Below are 19,664 nucleotides of genomic sequence, written 5' to 3'. Positions count from 1 at the left end.
AAAACCGAAAAACTTTTTAATGAAGGAAGAAGAATTTAAAAATTCAGTCTGCTGAGGGAGTTTATTTTTTAGACATTTAAATTGTTTATTTATTTATTGAATCCAATGAACAACACCTATTTAAATGACTGTAGCATCGGTGACCCACAGCAACTTGCCAAAAGATCTTGCCACGTTTTAGTGCTGCAGGGGTGTCTGAGGATTTTTGGGGGCTCTGGGCCCCTGAATGCCCCACACATTTATGCTTTGCCCGAATTCCCACCCTAACCTCTATATAGTGCATAGAGCTTTGGCCATGTTGTAGTGCTGTTTGAATCCACAATCCCAAAATCGAGTGCCCTAGAAATGTCCCAGAAGTCTCTGCGAAAAACCAGTGTGCATCGATGGTCACAAGAGCGGTGAATATAGACCACAATGCATTGCGTCTGAACAATTTTTGCAAATTTTTTTTTATTTAAATGTTTTTTTTGATTAATAAATCATAAATATTTTTATCTTCAGAAGACAGCAGATTCATAAATAATAATTAGCAAAACGCTCATATCAATTAAATTTTAAATTCGTGAAATCGATGACGACATATCTGCCATTTAAAAAAAAAAGTATTGAGCATGGTGTCCAGATTGCTTTTGAAATTCAGGGCACTACCACCAGTGAAGATCGCAAATCATTGAAGAAAAAAGGTTCAGCGCACTGTCTAGTGGGTCTAGATGACCCAACTGCCAATGGTAAAGTGTCTAGGATAGCAGAAGGGTTACACATCTTCTTTCTCTTTCGGCTTTTCCCATCAGGGGTCGCCACAGCGAATCATCCTTTTCCACCTCACTCTATCATGAACATCTTCTACCCTAACGTTAGCCAACTTCATGTCCTCTGTTAAGACATCCATATATCTCCTCTTTGGCCGTCCTCTTGCCCTCCTGCCAGGCAGCTCCATCTCCAACATCCTTCTACCAATATATCCACTATCCCTCCTCTGAACATGTCCAAACCATCTCAGTCTGGCTTCTCTGACTTTGTCGCTAACACAGGCAACATGAGCCGTCCCTCTGATGTACTCGTTCCTTATCCTGTCTAACCTGGTCACTCCTAAGGAGAACCTCAACATCTTCATCTCCGCTACCTCCATCTCAGCCTCTTGTCTCTGTCTCACTGCTACCGTCTCTAACCCATAGAGCAGAGCTGGTCTCACCACTGTCTTGTACACCTTTCCTTTGAGTCTTGCTGACACTCTTCTGTCACACAACACTCCTGACACTTTCCTCCACCCGCTCCAACCTGCCTGCACTCGCCTCTTCACCTCTTTTCCACACTCCCCATCACACTGAACTGTTGACCCCAAGTACTTAAACTCCTGCACCTTCTTCACCTCAGTCCCCTGTAACCTAACGCTTCTACCTTGATCCCTCTCGTTCAGACACATGTATTCTGTCTTACTACGACTGACCTTCATACCTCTTCTTTCCAGAGCAAACCACCTCTCTAGCTGTTCCTCCACCTGCTCTCTACTCTCACTGCAAATTACAATGTCATCAGCAAACATCATTGTCCAGGGAGATTCCTGTCTTACCTCGTCTGTCAGCCTGTCCATCAGCATAGCAAACAAAAAAGGACTCAAAGCTGATCCTTGGTGTAGTCCCACCTCCACCTTGAACTCCTCTGTCTGACCTACAGCACATCTCACCACCGTCATACTTCTCTCATACATGTCCTGAACTACTCTGACATACTTCTCTGCCACTCCAGACGACCTCATACAGTACCACAGCTCCTCCCTCGGCACCCTGTCATACGCCTTCTCTAAATCTACGAACACACAATGCAGCTCCTTCTGACCTTCTCTGTACTTTTCCATCAACATTCTCAAAGCAAAAATGGCATCAGTGGTGCTCTTACGGGGCATGAAACCATACTGCTGCTCACAAATCTCCACCTTCTTCCTAAGCCTGGCTTCCACTACTCTTTCCCACAGCTTCATTGTGTGGCTCATCAACTTTATTCCTCTATAGTTGCTGCAGTTCTGCGTGTCACCCTTGTTCTTAAAGATTGGGACCAGAACGCTTCTCCTCCATTCCTCAGGCATCTTCTCACTCTCTAAAATCCTATTGAACAACCTTGTTAGAAATTCCACTGCTGTCTCTCCTAGGCACTTCCATACCTCCACAGGTACGTCATCAGGACCAACGGCCTTTCCGCTCTTCATCCTTTTCAGAGCCTTCCTAACCTCATCCTTTCCAATCTCTGCTACTTCCTGCTCCACAACAACCACATCTTCCTCCCTTCTTTCCCTGTCATTTTCCTCGTTCATCAGCTCCTCAAAATACTCCTTCCATCTTTTCTGTACACATGCTTTCAAGAAATACGAGGAATCTGGACAACTTCACCTGCGCTGTTTAGTATTTATCTCTAAGTCACACTGGTAGAAGTTTTGGCTAAAGATCGAATTTAGGTCAAAGTGAATAGGATCGTTCAAAATGTACCAATAGTTACTATGAATCAGACTGTCAACCACAAAATATATGACTCAATTGTTGTTAAAATGAATCATCCCTATGGGAAACTGTTGCTGTTTCTCCACTGCTCTGAACATGATTAACCCTTGTGCTATCCTAGGCACTCTAACACTGGGAGTTGGGTCATCTAGACCCACTAGACAGTGCGCTGAACCTTTTTTCTTCAAAGATTTATGATCCTCACTGGTGTCCATGGATTACATGAAATCTTTCCACCTTTATCCACCTTTGTCATGGTAGGGAGAACACGTCAATGTAAGGGTGGGGTCATCTAAGATAGCACAAGGGTTACACACGATGTTTTAAACCACAATTATCAGGAAACCTCAGACTGCGATAGATCAAGCGAGCCACATGAGGGCAGTACACCAACATACAACACAACTGGTTGGTTCAGTATGGAAATTTTAAGATAATTGTGTCTGTTGTGATGTTTAGGGGAGCTGGTTTAGCTCGTGCTGGTTTGCGGCGCCTTCCATCCGTGAAACCAGGGTTCGACTCCGGGCTGCTCCCTGTTCCCTTCTCTACCTTTGTGCCGGTTCCAAGCCCGGTTTGAGAAGGTTGCGTCAGGAAGGGCATCCAGCGTAAAACATTGCCAAATATACCATGCGACTTGTTCGCTGTGGCGACCCCTGATGGGAGAAGCCGAAAGAGGAAGTGTCTGTTGTGATGTTTAGAAGTCCCAACAGGAGTCATTGGATCAACCGTACTGAGCTGCACTGATCTGCGTGAAGTTGGTCCCTAAACATTTGTTTTAGAGCGTTGCTTAAAAAAACGTTTTTTTTTTTTTTACTGTTGCAAATTTGACATTTATACACCATTTACATTTGTTTACATGCTCTCCCACTAGCTTACAGCCACTCACAAACTACCATGACATGTGAAACAAAAATGGCATCCAACATCAGAGCTATCCAGCCATACAGTTGCATTCCAGCTTAGATGAGGAAAACAAAGGCATTTATGGATCTACGTATTTGTCTACAACTGGATGCATCAGAATGGAGCACACCTGGGAGCTTGTGGTCCACCCAGGATATTTTCTTCGTCACACATACAATCTTTTATACAACGATTTGAATAAAGAAATACCCAGAAGTGCAAATTTGAGCTTAAATTTGTTTAATTTACCATCATAACAATGCAACAACAACATGATTTTCATCAGAGCGCATCTTTAAAAGTAACTTTTGGTGTGAAGATATTTAATAAATATATTAGACTAACCAAAGAAAACTATATGATCTGGCATCTGATTTCAGTTTAGTCCTCTGTGATTTAATTAAGTCTTGATTATTTATAATATAAGGATACCTAAACCTCTATTTTAAAAAATGGTAAGCGCTTACCATAAAAATACAAAAAGTCACAACTTGGAAAAACTAGTAAATTATGATAAGAATGTATTTATTTTAACTGTAACATTAAACATACCATCAGGTTTTACAGATATTTTTTAATTTGTCCTTACAGAACAGTTTTAAAGTACTTTTGAGTTCATTAGCTTAAAGTTAGATTCTATCTTATGAATGTCTTCTAGCCAATTGATTAACATCATCACACTACCACCACCATGTTTAACTGTTGTGTTTTTAAAGAATAAAATTCTTCTATTGTTGTTTTTTTAATAAATCCATATTTGTATAAACATTTTATTTTATAAAATTTAATATTTTTATTGATTTTTTTGGGTCAAATTTAACATCAGCCTTGTGTACTTTTGGGTCATCTGTGTTTATCTTCTATATTTTACTGCTCTTTTATTTCTGCTTTTGAAAAAAAAAGTTCTTAAAATTAATCAAGTTCCATTTTCTCCCAGTGACAACAAACAACAAAAAACTTAAATGATACTAAAAAAAACATCAAAAGAACATGACAGTTGACTGGCTAGAGGGAATAGAAGTTTAAAGTCATGGTTCAAAGGGAAGTTGTGGTACTGCTTTCCTGTTGCTCAAAGAAACATCTCAAGACCTCCAAACTGTACTGCATTTGTACTTAACTGTATTTAAGGTTATATTTCATTTAAAAAAAAAGGTTTTGTATTTATGTAAAACATGTTCTGAAATTGAGTCTGAACATGTCCACAAACATCAACCAACATGTTTTGGAAGAGTATGCAGGAAAAACTGATGCACACTGACAAAAACATGCAAATTGTTCAACTAAAAGGTCAAATTCATTTGAATTTATAATTGTCCGTTGTCTGAAAACACCATTAAAAATAAAGTTCTAACTTACTTACAAAAAAATTCTGTTTTTAAAATCAATTTTAGAGTTTTATAATGTAAAGTACATTTTTAAAGTTGTTTTATTGGGTATGAACTGGAGTTTGAATACGTTGTCTTTGTATCTTTTTGAGCCTTGTGATCATTATAGGTTTTTCTTACACACAGTCAATGGTAGCAAACCACCTGCAGGTGTTCATCCAAATAATCCTCCTATCGTCTTACACCACTTCTCTTTGCATTCATTTGTTTGTGGCCTGCTGCCGTGTCACAAGACTGAGTGCTCGGTCTTATATAACCTGCTGCCTCGATAAAGAAGAATGCAGAGGAAGCAAAGTTCAGCAGATATTACAAGAGTAATTTACTTAATAAACTCTAAAACAATCACAGCAGAAGGTACGAACAGCCCCGATCCAAATCTACAGCAGTCTCACACACGGCATATTTAAATACATATATAATAGTCAATCCATGAATATTTTCAGAAATGTGTTTTTACGGTTACTATGCTTTTCTAGCACACATGTTTACAGCATATATAGAAATATAAAACTTTCTTTCTTTTCGGACTAGAGCACCTTTATTTACTAAAGGCACATTATTTTAAATTAGCAGATTGCACAACAAAAGCAAAACCTCGCCTGCTGTGCAAACAAGGCCAAAGGAGGGATCTACACATCTATTTCACTTCTTTAAAAATAAAACATTTAAAATAAACTCTAAAGCTTTGGATGATGACGAAAATCAAGTTAGTAGTCTAATCTAGTTTTGTTTTGAAATCAGATTTTAAAAAAAGCATTTACAAAGCATTTATGCAAAAAGACTTTTGGCAACCAAGTTCGCTGCTCCGGTATATCCGTTTTTTTTTAAGTCTCGTCGAGGAGCTTCCGGAGGTTTCTTTGAATCTGTGATGGGGGGGAAAAAAACAGAGGTAACTGATGGTTAGCAAATTCTATAAAGTTATGCAATCAAGTTAGAGGCATCGTTTTATTGGGAAACACTAGCAACAACTGGAAAATGTTCATAATTTTCATAAGTTTCAAAAAAACAAAACCTCCTAAGATTTCTGGACCCAACGTGAGGTGAGACTGGAAAATTCAAACAAATAAAAAAGATAAAGGACTGTAAAAAGTCCACATCAAACGTCATAACAGAAGATTAAGCTACGTTTCCATTATGACGCACATAACACGGACACCTCTTTTCCACATGAATTCTTCCATTGTAAAACATGACAGATATTTGAAACTTTTTTCCATCCAACATAACCATAAATAAATCTGCTGCAGGCTTAAAAGCATAAAACAAACATGTTCCATATCTTGGCTTTTCTTGCGATTAAAGTAAATTTCTTCATGTACGAATATGTCTGACAGCATCGTCCCCAAAAAAAAATTTTTTTATTGTTTTATTCACCCCCCCCCAAAAAATTTGATAAAATTACGAGATTTAAAGTCGTAAATTTACGATTTTAAATCTCGTAATTTTACTACTTTTTTCTCGTACATTTACGAGATTTAAAGTTGAAGTACGCATATAGTGCCGCTGTGGGTACCGGATGTTCTCGGGTTGCCGGATGTTCTCGGGGTCCTTCGGGGTCCTTCGACCAATGATGACGTCACACTATTTGATTGGCTGTAAGTTGCCACGACCAATGAGTTAACGTCGCTAAGTTTTTTAAAAAACTTTATTGACAATTGCGGTATCATACATTAACAATGACATTAACGTTAACAACGAACAATAACGATGTAATCAATATTGCCTCGAAGATCAGTCACCATTGCCAAATATAAAATATTGACATAGAAAATAAAGAATAGAGGGGAAAAAAAGAAACAATGAACATAACACACAAATAAATAAAAACATAAGTAAAATAAAATAAAGGAACATAGAAAAAATCTAAGTAGTCTAATACTAGTTAAGTTAGGGGTACTGGTGAAGTTTGTATTTCTGAACAAAACTAAGCAATTTCAAGCCATTCTTCTTTTTCATATAATGAAGTGATTGAAAGCAAAAACAGAGCTCTTTATTAAATGTTATAAAAGTGGTTTGGTCTTCAAAACTTGACCTCACCAAGATGGCGGTGCTCTCCTCCCATGAGGAACCACGTGATGTCTCCTCTAGTGATATAACTCATTGGAAGGACCCTGAAGGACCCCGAGAACATCCGGCAACCCGAGAACATCCGGTACCTACACCGCAAGTGAACGCCGGGCAGCAGCAGAGCAGACCGACTACCATGTCGTATATCGGAGCCGTGGTTTAAGATGAAAGACATGGGGCGTTTTGTGAAGCTTTATTTACGTATAGGTTTCAAAAAACAAAGAAATTCTTAACCTTTTGACGACTCAAAACCAAATGAATATTAGCGTGAGGACATTGAAAAGAATATGTCGAAAACTGGGCCTCTTCAGGCGGAAACATCACACAGACTTGGAGGAGATTTTTCCGTAAAACTTGGTTGTATGACTCAGTTAATTAATAAATTATTCATTTGTGGCCACAAAATAGTTCACTAATAGGAATAAAACTGTTAGATCTTACAAAATTAATAACAACATAGCCACAAATTTGTTCAATTGATCGAAAAAAATAAATGATTGATTCAATTAAAATACTTGTGGCCCCGAAATAGTTTAATCGTACAAATGAAATAGTTATTTGTAACCACAAAATGGTTAAGTTCTACAAACCAAATAACAATTTGGGACCATAAAAAGTAGTTAAATTGCCATGAAATTGTTGAATTGAGCAAATAAAATAGTTAAACTGTACAAACAAAATACTACAAAAAGGTTTTATCGTACAAATGAAATATCAATATGTGGCCGCAAAATAGTTAAAACCCACAAACCAAATACTAATTTTAGGCTACGAAATAATTCAATCGTACAAAAGTTACATTTAAAAAAACAAAACAAATTCTGGCCATGAAATTGTTAAATTGTGCGAATAAGATATAATAAAATACTCGTGACCAGAGCAGTTACACTGTACAAATAAATAACAACTTGTGGCTACGAAATAGGTTACTCGTTCAAATGAAATATTTACATCGTACACACAAAGTAACTTGTGGCCACGAAATCCTTTAATCCTCCAAAGCAAATAATGATTTGAGGCTACAATATAGGTTGATCGTACGAATCAAACACTAATTTGTAGCCACAAAATAGTTAAATTATATGAACCAAATACTAATTCTTGGCTACAAAACTCTGTAATGGTGATAATATTGCCTATAGAAAGCTAGGTATATTAATCACGTTCACCTTTACCAGTGAAGCAACACATCTCTCAATATCCTGTTAAAATGTTTATGAACGGTTGATTTGTTGAAATGCAAGACTTTTCAGTATCAAATTGCAGCTCATTCCCTAATATAGAATGTAATCATATCGTCTCTCAACATGTGGCTTTACAGAATATCAATGTTCTTACCCAACAGATCACAAACGATAGCCGATTTCAGAATTTTTGTTAATTTGTAGCAACAAATTAAGTATTTCATGAACACAATTTAGCTATTCATTTATTTATAATGTCATATAATTCCAACATGCAGATCTCAATATCAAATACTTATTGACAAAGTACTACACTGCTTCAGATTACAATACAAATGATAAGTCTTGTCATTTAGCAAGGAAACAGTAAAAAGGTGTTAAACTAATTAATTAAAAACAAATTTGCATCCGTTTTAATGTTAAGTCTGCCTTGAAACTCTGACATTTATTAAAGTGTAGTGGGGGTTTTTTTTCGGGAAACTAAAAGGACACAAATTTAAGACACTTCTGTGACAATACGATAAAAATGTATCGCTCAAGGTTCACGCGCATTTTTAGAACTCCTGGACCATAAAAACTGGCCCAGAAGCTTGTTTTTTGTCACTGAAGTGTGAAAGCAGAAGGGCTTCAGCATGTTTTGCATTCATTTTTTACAGTGTAACACATGTGTAAGTTGGGTCAAATGATTGAGTTTTCAGTAAATCGACCAACAAACCTTGTCTAGCTTGAAAAGGTTGGTTGAGAGCTCCCCATAGATCTCAGCGTTCACTTCATCTTGGGACTTTCGACTCTCAGGATTTCTGCAACAGCAGTGATCTTGACATGTGAACTCTATCTTGGCATTGGGATGTCTACTGACAGACTGAATGAAACTCCTTTTTACTCGCTGTGAATGTGGTGGTCCATCGACAGCAGGGAGTTCAGACGTTGCTCGAGAGCCACAATTTTGAATCCCATATAGCAGGAGGACAGGAACAGGACGCTGACTCTGTTGCACAAATGCAGAAGCACATAAACATGCAAATCCTCGGCACAGATTACAATCAATAACCTCTTCAAATGTTCGGACTGTTTGAGGGCATCTTTGTCCGCAAACACGGGACTCACAAAAACAGGTAGATGACAAGGAGGATGTGAAAGGACTTTGTCTGGGAGGCTTTTCCTTTCAGAGTGGATCCATGTGAAGAGCCTGGGGGGAAAAACGAAGAGGAGTGAGCCCCGCCACACTGTTTTCTGCGAGTTCACCGACCCGCAAAGGCGTTGAGGTTCAGCACGGAAGTACCGTTTTTGAGGGCGGCTCTGTGCTTTTGGCTCGGTGTCTGGAGGTGAATGTCAGCGTGAACTGAAACTTCTGTGTTCAGAAACGGCTCCGGGAGGCCTGTAAAGTCTGGCCGAACACAAGGCGACAAACTGAAACCAATTTCCAGAGAGCCTGAGCAAATATGAACACAATCACAAGAAACTTTGCAAATGAAAAGAAAGTTATTTGCATGTAAGACTCAGAAAAAAAGAAAAAACATCACCACCATTTGAATTTATCTTTAATGTCCCACTCTAACTATATTTTATCTATTGTAAAATTGTTCCCAGTGCTGTTTTGCTTATGATTATACAGCTTTTAGCCAAAATCAAAAAGCCTGTATCGTTTTTTAGGAAATATTCTGAAGGAATATTCTGCAGGAGGTCATTAGAAATTGTGAATGGAACTGTCGGCACTGAAGTTAGCACAGGCTAATTTCCCCATCAACCCTTTGTTTACACTCTTTCCTGCTAGCTTATAGGCCCTCACAAGCCCCCCCCCCAAAAAAAAAACCAGCCAGATCTATCCAGCCGTACAGCTTTGAGCCAGATTCCAGCTCAGACGAGGAAAACAAAGACGTAGGTCAAAAGATGATCGGAGTGGGACTTTCACTGCTCAAAATGATCATGACTGGTTTTTGATGTCATTTGTCCATTCGTCTAAAAGTCACACACCTCTCATTTTCTCATAATCTGGAGTCTGGGATCCGGAGCTGCTGCTCTCCGTCAGGTTCTGCCGTCGTTTTTGCAGAACTCCATCAAGGTCAGGGAAGTCGTCCGAGAAGTCCTGCAGCGCCAAAAGGCATTCAGTGGACCCCGCGTCACATGACGTGAGAGCCAGCTCCTTCTACAGATCTTTGCTCACAATGGAAAAACCCACAATGATCCCATCCTGAACTAAACAGCCCAGAAAATACACGGACAAACCCCCGACTGACCAGAGGAAGCGGCGACACGCAGCTGCCTCTGAAGCTGTTTTCACAGGAGGAAGTCACAGGGCTGCTGCCTGTCTTATCCATCTGCAGCAACAAAGGACATCTTTAAGCACTGAAGGTATCCGCTTTCTTTCTGGGTCAAATGTAGAATTTTCGATATCATGATATAGTTTTGATCCTAGCAGACGATAACGATATAAACCAATTAACTATATGTCAAATTTGAACACTCTACTCATTAGACAAATGTGGAATCATCAACAGGTTGTTAAGATTTCAATATTTATTTCCTATCATACTTTAAATAACAGCTGCACTGAAGGAACATGATTGAGTTTCAAAAGACAACATAAATAGAAAAACACAATGCTAAACCTTCTGATCAATTTCATTTAAAAAACAAAACCTGAATTCTACAAATAAATCCTAAACCTTTTCAAGTTTCACAGAACAAACATAAAACTGACAGAGATCTTAGTCAACATCCTGTGAACAAGCTAGCTACTAAAAGCAGATTCTCAGAATTTCTTGGACTCTTGCTGCTGTGCAGGTCTGAACGTTGTTGTTTTTGCCGGAGAATCATCCTTTGTTTCAGCCTGAGATTGAACATGCTTGCTGGCTCTGCTTCAGATGATAAAAAAGGTGTGCAGTGCACTTTACTCTGTTTTTTTGTTGGATTTTAAATAACCAAAATACCCCCAACACATGGGCCGAAATAGTATGGTAACATGCTTCTGGATGCCCCCGGATCTTGAGTGGTTCGGCCCGCGTAGGGTAGAACTGAGGAGCAGACGAATCCTAAGGGACGGAGGTTTGTTAAAAAAAATTGGAGCGTACCGTTGTCGTCCACGATGTAAGTGTGTTGTGAAGTATTGGTATCGCTGAAGCATGACGTGCGAGTGATGCTACCATAGGGTGGCCTTTCATCGCACTTTAGCCGTTAGTAAAGCTTTAGTCATAACTGCCCTTACGGCTAGATGTGGGCTGTTTCAGGGCAAAAAAAAAGAAAAGGGCAAACCTGTAAGGGGCACGCACTTATCGCGTGAACAGCACTCACGAACGCAGTCCGCAGGGTTGAAAAAAAGGAAAAGATCTGTACAACACACCTGTATGTCAGCTACTTCTACGCCTGCAGCATGACCGTAGAGAAAACGTTTTCACTCTGCGGGCTAACAGAGCCGTCTACAACTTTGACATTTCCTTGCGGACTACCAAGAATTTTTTTTCTTTTGACAACAAATAGATTAAAGGAACTTCAATATTTTGTTTAAAAATATCTTGAGTTTTCCAAATTAAGCAAAAATATTGAGTTGGGTTTTCCATATAAAGTGACTGATAATTGATTTATTGAATCCAGGGTTGGATTCTTCTTGAACCTCTTAAGACCTGCCATCCACACGCATGAACATTGCATTTTAGGTTATATTACCACAGTAGGTAATTCTGCGTAGCCGGGGGCGAGTCCAAGAGAAACAAAAAATGGCAAACAAAAGCTTGGCTCCTTTTCATTCTTTTGACAGTTTTGTCTTTCTTTTTTTTGTGTTTTTTTTCTCAGTTTTGAATGGGAATTGGAAAAGTGTTTTGGTAGTTAATGGAATCATGTTAAAGGTTAATGGGGCCCTCAAACCAACTGTCTATCACTGAAGATTGCCAAAACAACAATGAACTTTTTTCTTGGAAAGTGGAAAAGTTCAGCATTGTCCAAAGACATGAATCCAACAGACCAGCAGGGATGTGTCATCCTGATACCGATGTGCCAAAGGCAAGAAAATTGGCAGCTGTCAGAAAAAAAGCTACAGTTCAGTTTAGTTTGAGGCAGCAAAAAGAAAGTTGGGACAGGGTATCATCTACATTAGATCCACTATTTTTAAAGAAATAAGTAGTGTTGAAGTCAGTTATTAAATATCTATACAAATAAAATGTTTCTGGTTACCTCTAAGTGCAGGCAGATGGACTTTAGAAGTTTGAACGTGGTGTTTCGGGAAAGGAAGGACACAAAGACGTGCTGAAAAAAGACACAAAGGTCACTTTGATCTTCTCGTCTTTGGCAAAAATACACACGGCTTCCTCACTTGAGTACCGCCGGTTCCGATCACGAGAGCGTTTGGCACCAATAATGCCGTTTTGGTCTTCCTGATGAACATCACCGACGTCACCGGGATGGAGATCTATAAATGAGAACGCTCAGGTGAACAGATCCACCCCCAAACGAAAAAGCAGCTTTGGGGAAACGGCAAACCTTCGTATCTCTGCCGAAAACTTTGGAGTGGAAGCAGATCCAGTTATCAGAGACGAACATCTTCCCCTGGTATAGGATGTCTCTCTGCAGGGCGCAGGTGTAACCTGCAGACAGAACCACCACCTCTGACATCGGCATTCGTCGGCAAAGCTACATTCACCCCGGACGTGTGTGGTGCGTTCAAAGAACACTCTAAACGCGGGTTTTTGAAAGCACATTTATCCCAATGGTGGACATGCAGGGAGGGGCTTCTTCTTTTTCTACTATTTACTAGCGCATGCCCCCCACCTACAGCTGGGAGACGTTTGGTCAGCCGTGGACATGACGGTTGATGCTGATTGGTCAAAAATGTTTCCGATGAGTCAGGTTTGTGCGCGATTGGAAGAATTTCTGACCAATCGGCATCAACCGTTATATCCACGTCTCCGATTGGCTGGCTTTCGTGGCACATTTGTAACACTGTGCCCTGTTCTGTTTCGAGCGCCGGAGACAGAATTTCTTTCGAGTGAAAATTGTTTTGGTATTTTTGAGTTTCAGGTGCGTTTTTCTGTCTCAAGTGCGAAAATCTTTGTTTTTTTTTGAGCACACAGATTTTTTTTTACGTTTTACGCCCAAAACAGAGAATGTTCAATCAGATTACAGGCACAAAAATCCCTCCAGAACCTAGACCAATCAGCATGAACCCTCTCGTCTGTGATTGGCTGTTTGGTGCCACATATGCAAACTTTAAAAGTTTTGCTTTTAAAACTGAACATTGTGTTTGCAATTTAGGACATTTTGATGTCAAAGCTGTGATTTTTGTTGACAAAGTGGTGGCACAAACATCCCTTCATAGGTACCACGCCATCCATACGTCGCTACCAAATCCGAGTTCCTGACCGGTCAAAGTTCGACCTGGTTTAACTTGGTTTTGTATCTAGAGCCTGAAAACAGTCTTAAAAAAGTGCGAGTCTTGAACGCAGAAGCCCGAAACACACGTTTCCATGGACCCTGTCTTAGAAGCGGTCGCTTGAACGCGCGTTGCTGATGGCGGAGTGAACGTCGCTTCACACTTACTCTGTTTGAGCGGCTCTTCCCTGCCGACTTCCTTGAAGATCTTGTGGTATTGGGAGTTTGCCTTTGATAACTGAAAGAAAGGTGCATCTTTATTGATGAGCATGGAGATAAAAAAATCTTCACTCTATCGAGTTTCTCTACCTGGTTGGGTTGTGGTTTCTTTCTGTCAAACTTTGCTTCAAAGTCGCTTAAAGTTAACATCGGCGAAAGCTGCTCTGTGGGTTTGGGCCTGTTCAAGAAAACGGAGATGTTAAATTATGTTTAATTATTATTGTGTTGTTTTTAGCAAAAAAAACTTCTAGAACATAGTTTCTGCAGAGCAGCAGTAGCTCATTAGATATTCACATCAGAGTTGTGGGCGAGACTGTTGGCGCAGAGTAAGCCCACCTCTACTTCCCGTCATCCATTTGTTTACATGCTCTCCTGCTAGCATACAGCATTCCTGATTCACGTCGATTTTATAAAAAGAAATACCCAGAAACGCGATTTTAAGCTGAATATTTTTCTAATCTCTGCCCTCCATCCTCAGGAAAATACCACAAAAACATGTGAAAAACACCCCCAAAAAAAGGATTTTTCATCAGAGGTGGTCTATAAGACGAGTCAAGACATCTGCCATCAGTCCTTCATTGGAGCTCACCTGAGCTCAGATAAAGGTTGCTTACACAGCAACATTGAAATCTGTAAACAGCACTTCGGTCATGCAGGTGAACAGTAGGTTAAACGCAGCAGGTAGACGTAGAAAATAGAGAGATCATTCTATTAATATACAAAAAAGACACTTTAAAAAATACAAAAATATCACAAAAAGTGGGTAAAAATGGCCGAACTACACAGTTTTGTCTACAAACTGCAAGAATCTAAAACTAAAGGTAAAGTTTACAGTAAACATTGGGGAAGCTGGAGCTGCATATAGGATCAACCGTGACCTTCTAACCCCTTGGTAGTCCTTTAGTACCCATCTGATGAGGAAAAGGCTGCTGGGGTTACCTCATCATGCTGGCCGGCTTCTTCCTGACCTCTGTAGGCTCTGGCTCTGGGTCCAGCAGGAGCCGCAGCTCCGCAGGGGCCCGTCCACGCCTCCTCTGCCTCCTCTCACCTCCATGCTCCACTTCAGACCTGGACATAGGGTGACAGGTGAGGTGGAACCAGGTGTTGGGTTACGCTTTGCATGGAGTCTATACACCCAGGTGAATCCATCAGCGGCGGTTTGGGCTCAGCATGTGGGTCAAAGACAAAGAATGACTGATGGGGTCATGGGGTAGACCCTCCCAGGGTAGGTGAGCCCCCTCCACGTCTCGTGAGGAGGTCACGTGGAGGTTCTCCACGCAAACCAGCAGCTTCTGATGGAGCCACGTCCGCCCGCTGCCCCCCCCCCCCCCCCCCCCTCCCAATCAAATGCGGATGCAAATGTACGCCGCCCGCCCGCCGGCCCGCGGGGCGGCCTTCCCCAGCGAACTCACGTCGCGCTCTTCCCCCAGGAGTCCGGACAGGCACTCGGCTCCGGGCCGGGTAACGGGGTCACCGGTGAGTCCGCCTGCTCGCTCATCAGTCACCGGTTCATCTCTGGGCTTCCACGGAGACCACCGCCCCCCCCTCCACCCGTCTCCCAGCCTGGACAGGACGGAAAACCTCCAGGAAGTCTAGAAAAGTTTTTTTCTTCTTCTCCGGGAACCGAGGAGACAGACGGAGGAGGAGCCGGGATGGGGGGGAGGGAGCAGCCGGGAGCGACGTCAGGAGGAACCGGGAAGAGAGGAGCGGCCTCCCGCTGGTCTTCAGCCGGGTCAGAGCCGACGAGAATCCCGAAAGTTCCCTCACGCGCTCGCAGAAGAGGGAAGAGTGAAGGCGCGAACTTTTTTAAGGAGAGAGAAATTCTGCAACACGAAGAAACTTCTCATATGCACCTGCGGAACACGTCCAACAGGGGGCGACAAAGTCCAACTAATGGGCTTCCACTTAATCATTTCCATTTCAACACAAATAACGAAAGTTTTCACTTTTGTAACCTTATATTTCCTTATTTAAACATGTTTTCACAGTGTTATTATTCAGTAATCTATATATTTTTGTGTGAAAGCATCTCTTTAAAGCTGCTCATCCCAAAAACCTCTTCCCTTGAGGCGCATTTTTTGTGTTTGCATAATTTTAATTTTATTCAATTCAATTTTATTTGTATAGCCCAAAATCACAACAACAGTCATCTCGATGGGCTTTGTGCAGATAGACATAGGGTAAAACATAAAATCAAAAGGATCATGAACACACACAATTCAATAGAAGGATTCTAAACTGAATTCACTAAACTCTGAGCAATAACTTTACAGATTTATGTTTAATGGTGTGGTGGGGAAGCTTGCATTCTCCATGCTCCTGTAACCCCCTGCTCTCTGGCAATGGGGGGCCCCTGTGGCAGTTTGGTTATGCATTTTTTCCTCGTTAGGGATATTCAATGATAAAACGATGAAATATGCAACTGCAAAATTATACTATTCATTTATAATACTATTAATTTAAAATATAAGGGACGCAACACTTCACTTTCTCCACCATTCAGTGCAAACCTCAGATTTTGTGTCAAAGTTTATGGAGTGATATTTATGTTGCAAATAAAATATTTGTTTTCATATACTTTTTCTTTGCTTTCTTTTTTTTTTTTTGCTTTCAAAGACGTTTTCTTCAATTTTTTTTGCTTTTAATAATATTTGTGCATTTGCAGCACAAATGTTTAGCATGCCTTGCGTCTCATCTCGCTTTTTTTCTATCTTTGGTTTTGCTCTCATAACTTTCAGTTTAGCGTGACATATCTGCCATCAAACAGCCTGCAGATTGGTCCAGATTCTAACCAATCAAATCGCCACATTTATCTAACATGGTTTCTGCTACCGAGGCTCAGAGGCCAAACCAACTCTTTTTACCCACGATTTTGTCTCTCTGGCTGAAGAAAATTTCCTATTTAATCATTTTAAAAATAATTCATACCAGCATTGATTATTTTTTATTTACCGTAGTCAGATTTGGGAATTTATGGCTGAGGATCTCCTGAAACTGTAAATTAAAACCGAAAGTTTATCTTCTGACATTAAATCAACAGGCCCCTGTGTAATCTGTGAATCCTCCGGAGCAAAATATTGGTAAAAAGTTTGATTTTCTTTGAGATCTGTTTAAAAAAAAGAGAGAGAGAGAATTATTTTATGCTGCACAAATGTTTTGGAATAGAATAACAGCAGTAATAAGAAAAACAATTATGGCTCACCAAAGTGGACTTAATGTATTTAACAGAGGAAGCATTTTTTACTTTTATTTTAATTTTCACAGTAGTTTTTTTTTTTTTAAGAACGCACATGCTTTTGCCCAAACTAAAAAAAAAGCTTCATATTTCAACATTTATTGATGAAAATACAACAGTTCAGATACAAATCTTAATCATAATTAAATACAACTTCCGGCTGGATGGAGTCGGAGCTCAGATGTTTTTATTCTGCTTCAGACATTTTAAACACACTGTTCACTACACTATCAAAGTAAATGCAAAACTCTGTTTTATTTTAGTGGCTTTGCTGCTCCTTCTGGGATTTATTCTTAGAGAAATGGGCCAGAATGGTTGAAACTGGCAGAATCCCGTTTGAACAGAACTGATCCAAAGTCCATGGCAGTGTTCCACCCTAATCCCTAACTGTAAAAAAAACTATATAGAACGGCACAATGTAGTGCCCTGAATGTTAAAAGCAATTCAGACACCATGCTCACTACTTTTTATTTCTTTTTTTAACCCTTGTGCTATCCTAAGCACTTTGATATTGGTAGTGGGGTCATCTAGACCCCACTAGACAGTGCGCTGAACCTTTTTTTCTTCAATGATTTGTGATCTTCACTGGTATCCATTGATTACACGAAATCCTCTCCACCTTTATCATGGTAGGGATAACACATAAATGGTCATCTTGACCCCATAGGATAGCACAAGGGTTAAACGGTGGATATGATGTCATTGATTTCCCAAAGTAAAAGCGTTTCGCGATGATTATTTAGATAAAAACGTTGATGATTTATTTAAAAAATACATTTGAATACATTTTGTGGTAAAAATTGTTCCTATGCAAGGCATTGTGGTCTACATTCGCCAATCTAGTGGGCATCTATACACACTGGTTTTTCGCAGAGACTACAAGAAAATTTCCAGGGCATTTGATCTTGGAATTGTAGTTTTGGACAGCACTACAAAATGGGAAATGCACTATATAGTGAGTAGGGAAGGAATTCGGACACAACCCATGTCTGCCTCCAACCACAATACGAGACGGCTGATTGTTTAGACCAATCAGCAGGCTGTTTGATGGCAGCTATATCACGCTAAACTGAGACTTATGAGAGCAAAATCAAAGATAGAAAAAAAAGCAAGATGAGATACAAGGCATGCGAAAAAAATTTGTGTTGCAAAAGAAAAAATATTTTATGAAAACAAAAAACATTGAAAGCAAAAAAAAATGAAATAAAAAATTGAAAGCAAAGAAAAATTATTTGAAAGCAAATAATTAGTAGTTTTATTTGCAACTTGGAAAGTTTTGTGTGCAATGGGTGACATAAATATCACTCCATACTCCTCTGCCTGCAGGAGGCGCTGCTGCGTCATTTAAACTAAAGCACAAGCCCTGTTATTAAGGACACAAAAGGATGGCCGCTATTAATCATGGCTGACAGGGAAGTGAGGCCTAAAGGTGGGAGAGCTGCCAGAGGCTCTGTGAGTGATGAGATACCACAGAGGAGATGGAGACGCCAGGATTGAGTGTGTCTACTTAATTTGATCAGGTCAGCTTCATTGACTTTTGCACAAAAACAAGCATTCCAATAACTATGAGCCCTGAAAGTGATGCACGGCACGCTGCAAGTTCTGAAATCGGTGAGGGAACGTTGTCACCTGGCTTCTGCTGGAAACTGTGAGGCTCAGATCAGCCCTACGGGTCTTCTCACCTCATAAACTTTGACATTTGGGAAAGTGTTGCCTCTCTCTTTCAGGTCTGATGGGAACCATGACATGCCGAGGTCATCCATCCCCAAGAGGACAAATATTTCAATTAAAATGAAACGGAACTTATTTGAACTCTCAGTGTGTTGCAAGTAAGAATTGAAGTTCAAATCCCAATTAAATACAACAAAAAAAAAGCTTGAAACTATTTTTTCTTAAAAAAGAGAAACACTAATAAAAATTCTGGATTATTTTTTGTAACATAAAAAGTAAAACGGCTGGCCAAACTGGCTAACTAACTAGCTAGCTAGACAGACAGACAGACAGACAGACAGACAGACAGACAGACAGACAGACAGACAGACAGGTAGGTAGGTTCATATTTTTGCTAATTTCTTATATTTTTGCTAATTTCCCACTAACAACCACTAGAGGGCACTGTAGGTGTGAGTATCAGTATTTGCTACTGACTGCTTGGCACAAGAAGAACTGCCACTCAGTTTACCCCAGCTTGGCACAATTGTTTCAAAGCGGTACAGAGGATGAAGAATTCAACAGATTTAGTGATTTGACGGGACATAAAGAGTTCTTTATGCTATGGTAATCTGAATAATTGTTTACATGTTGCACTAATGGACACTTGTTCAATGCCTCCTATGTTTCATGAAGGAAAATAAGGTTATGATCGTGAAAGGTGCAAATATTCAGTCTAATAATGTTATCTTGTTTGTTGTTATTTGCCTTCCAAAATAAAATGTCTGTTCTCGTTTCCTGTATTTTAATAAATACATTTCTTTATTTATACTCCAGTGCAACTTATTATGTTTTCCTCTTCATTATACTTTCTTTTTTGCATCTCCGACTTTTACTACAGAGGGACTTATAGAATAAAAAATACTGTAGTACTTTTGAAGTAAATGCTACCAAAAATCTTTTATTTTTTTTCTAACCAACAAAAATACTTTGATTTTACAGTGTTCGTTCATTTGATGCAGGTGTTACGTTCTAAAAAGAACTCGTAATTCTAGATGTTTTGAGGCTTTAAAACTCCTCACTACACATATATATACTTTTCGCAGACAGACACGAACATTTTCACAATTTTTTTTTCCTGTTTTCTGTCCCATTGACTGTAAATGAG

At 39.8% G+C, this 19,664-nt stretch overlaps 1 protein-coding gene across 1 annotated transcript; it reads right to left on the bottom strand.

The window, feature by feature from the left end:
• Positions 1-3,623: 3,623 nt before the first annotated feature.
• On the bottom strand, positions 3,624-15,450 carry LOC101170857 (GRAM domain-containing protein 2B). The gene is made up of 14 exons (XM_023960922.1): positions 15,024-15,450; positions 14,551-14,679; positions 13,702-13,789; positions 13,561-13,630; positions 12,505-12,608; positions 12,338-12,433; positions 12,199-12,270; positions 10,269-10,349; positions 10,006-10,117; positions 9,314-9,418; positions 9,139-9,220; positions 8,915-9,019; positions 8,747-8,831; positions 3,624-5,643 (listed from the first exon to the last, which is right to left on the bottom strand). Exons 1-14 carry the CDS (start codon positions 15,107-15,109, stop codon positions 5,605-5,607), a joined length of 1,254 nt encoding a protein of 417 aa, XP_023816690.1. The 5' UTR covers positions 15,110-15,450; the 3' UTR covers positions 3,624-5,604.
• Positions 15,451-19,664: the final 4,214 nt, after the last annotated feature.

The sequence above is a fragment of the Oryzias latipes genome, chromosome 12 (assembly GCF_002234675.1).
Source record: "Oryzias latipes chromosome 12, ASM223467v1".
In the NCBI taxonomy this organism is placed as follows: Eukaryota; Metazoa; Chordata; class Actinopteri; order Beloniformes; family Adrianichthyidae; genus Oryzias; species Oryzias latipes.
This window is presented reverse-complemented; position numbering and strand designations above follow the sequence as displayed.

What these genes read in the sequence shown, in the direction of transcription:
- LOC101170857 (XM_023960922.1), bottom strand. Translation starts at nt 15,109, where the DNA reads ATGAGCGAGCAGGCGGACTCACCGGTGACCCCGTTACCCGGCCCGGAG. An exon ending in AGAAACCACAACCCAACCAG is followed by an intron (nt 13,631 to 13,701) that starts GTAGAGAAACTC and finishes CCTTTCTTTCAG; the next exon opens with TTATCAAAGGCAAACTCCCA. An exon ending in ACCTTTTCAAGCTAGACAAG is followed by an intron (nt 5,644 to 8,746) that starts GTTTGTTGGTCG and finishes CCCCCATCACAG; the next exon opens with ATTCAAAGAAACCTCCGGAA.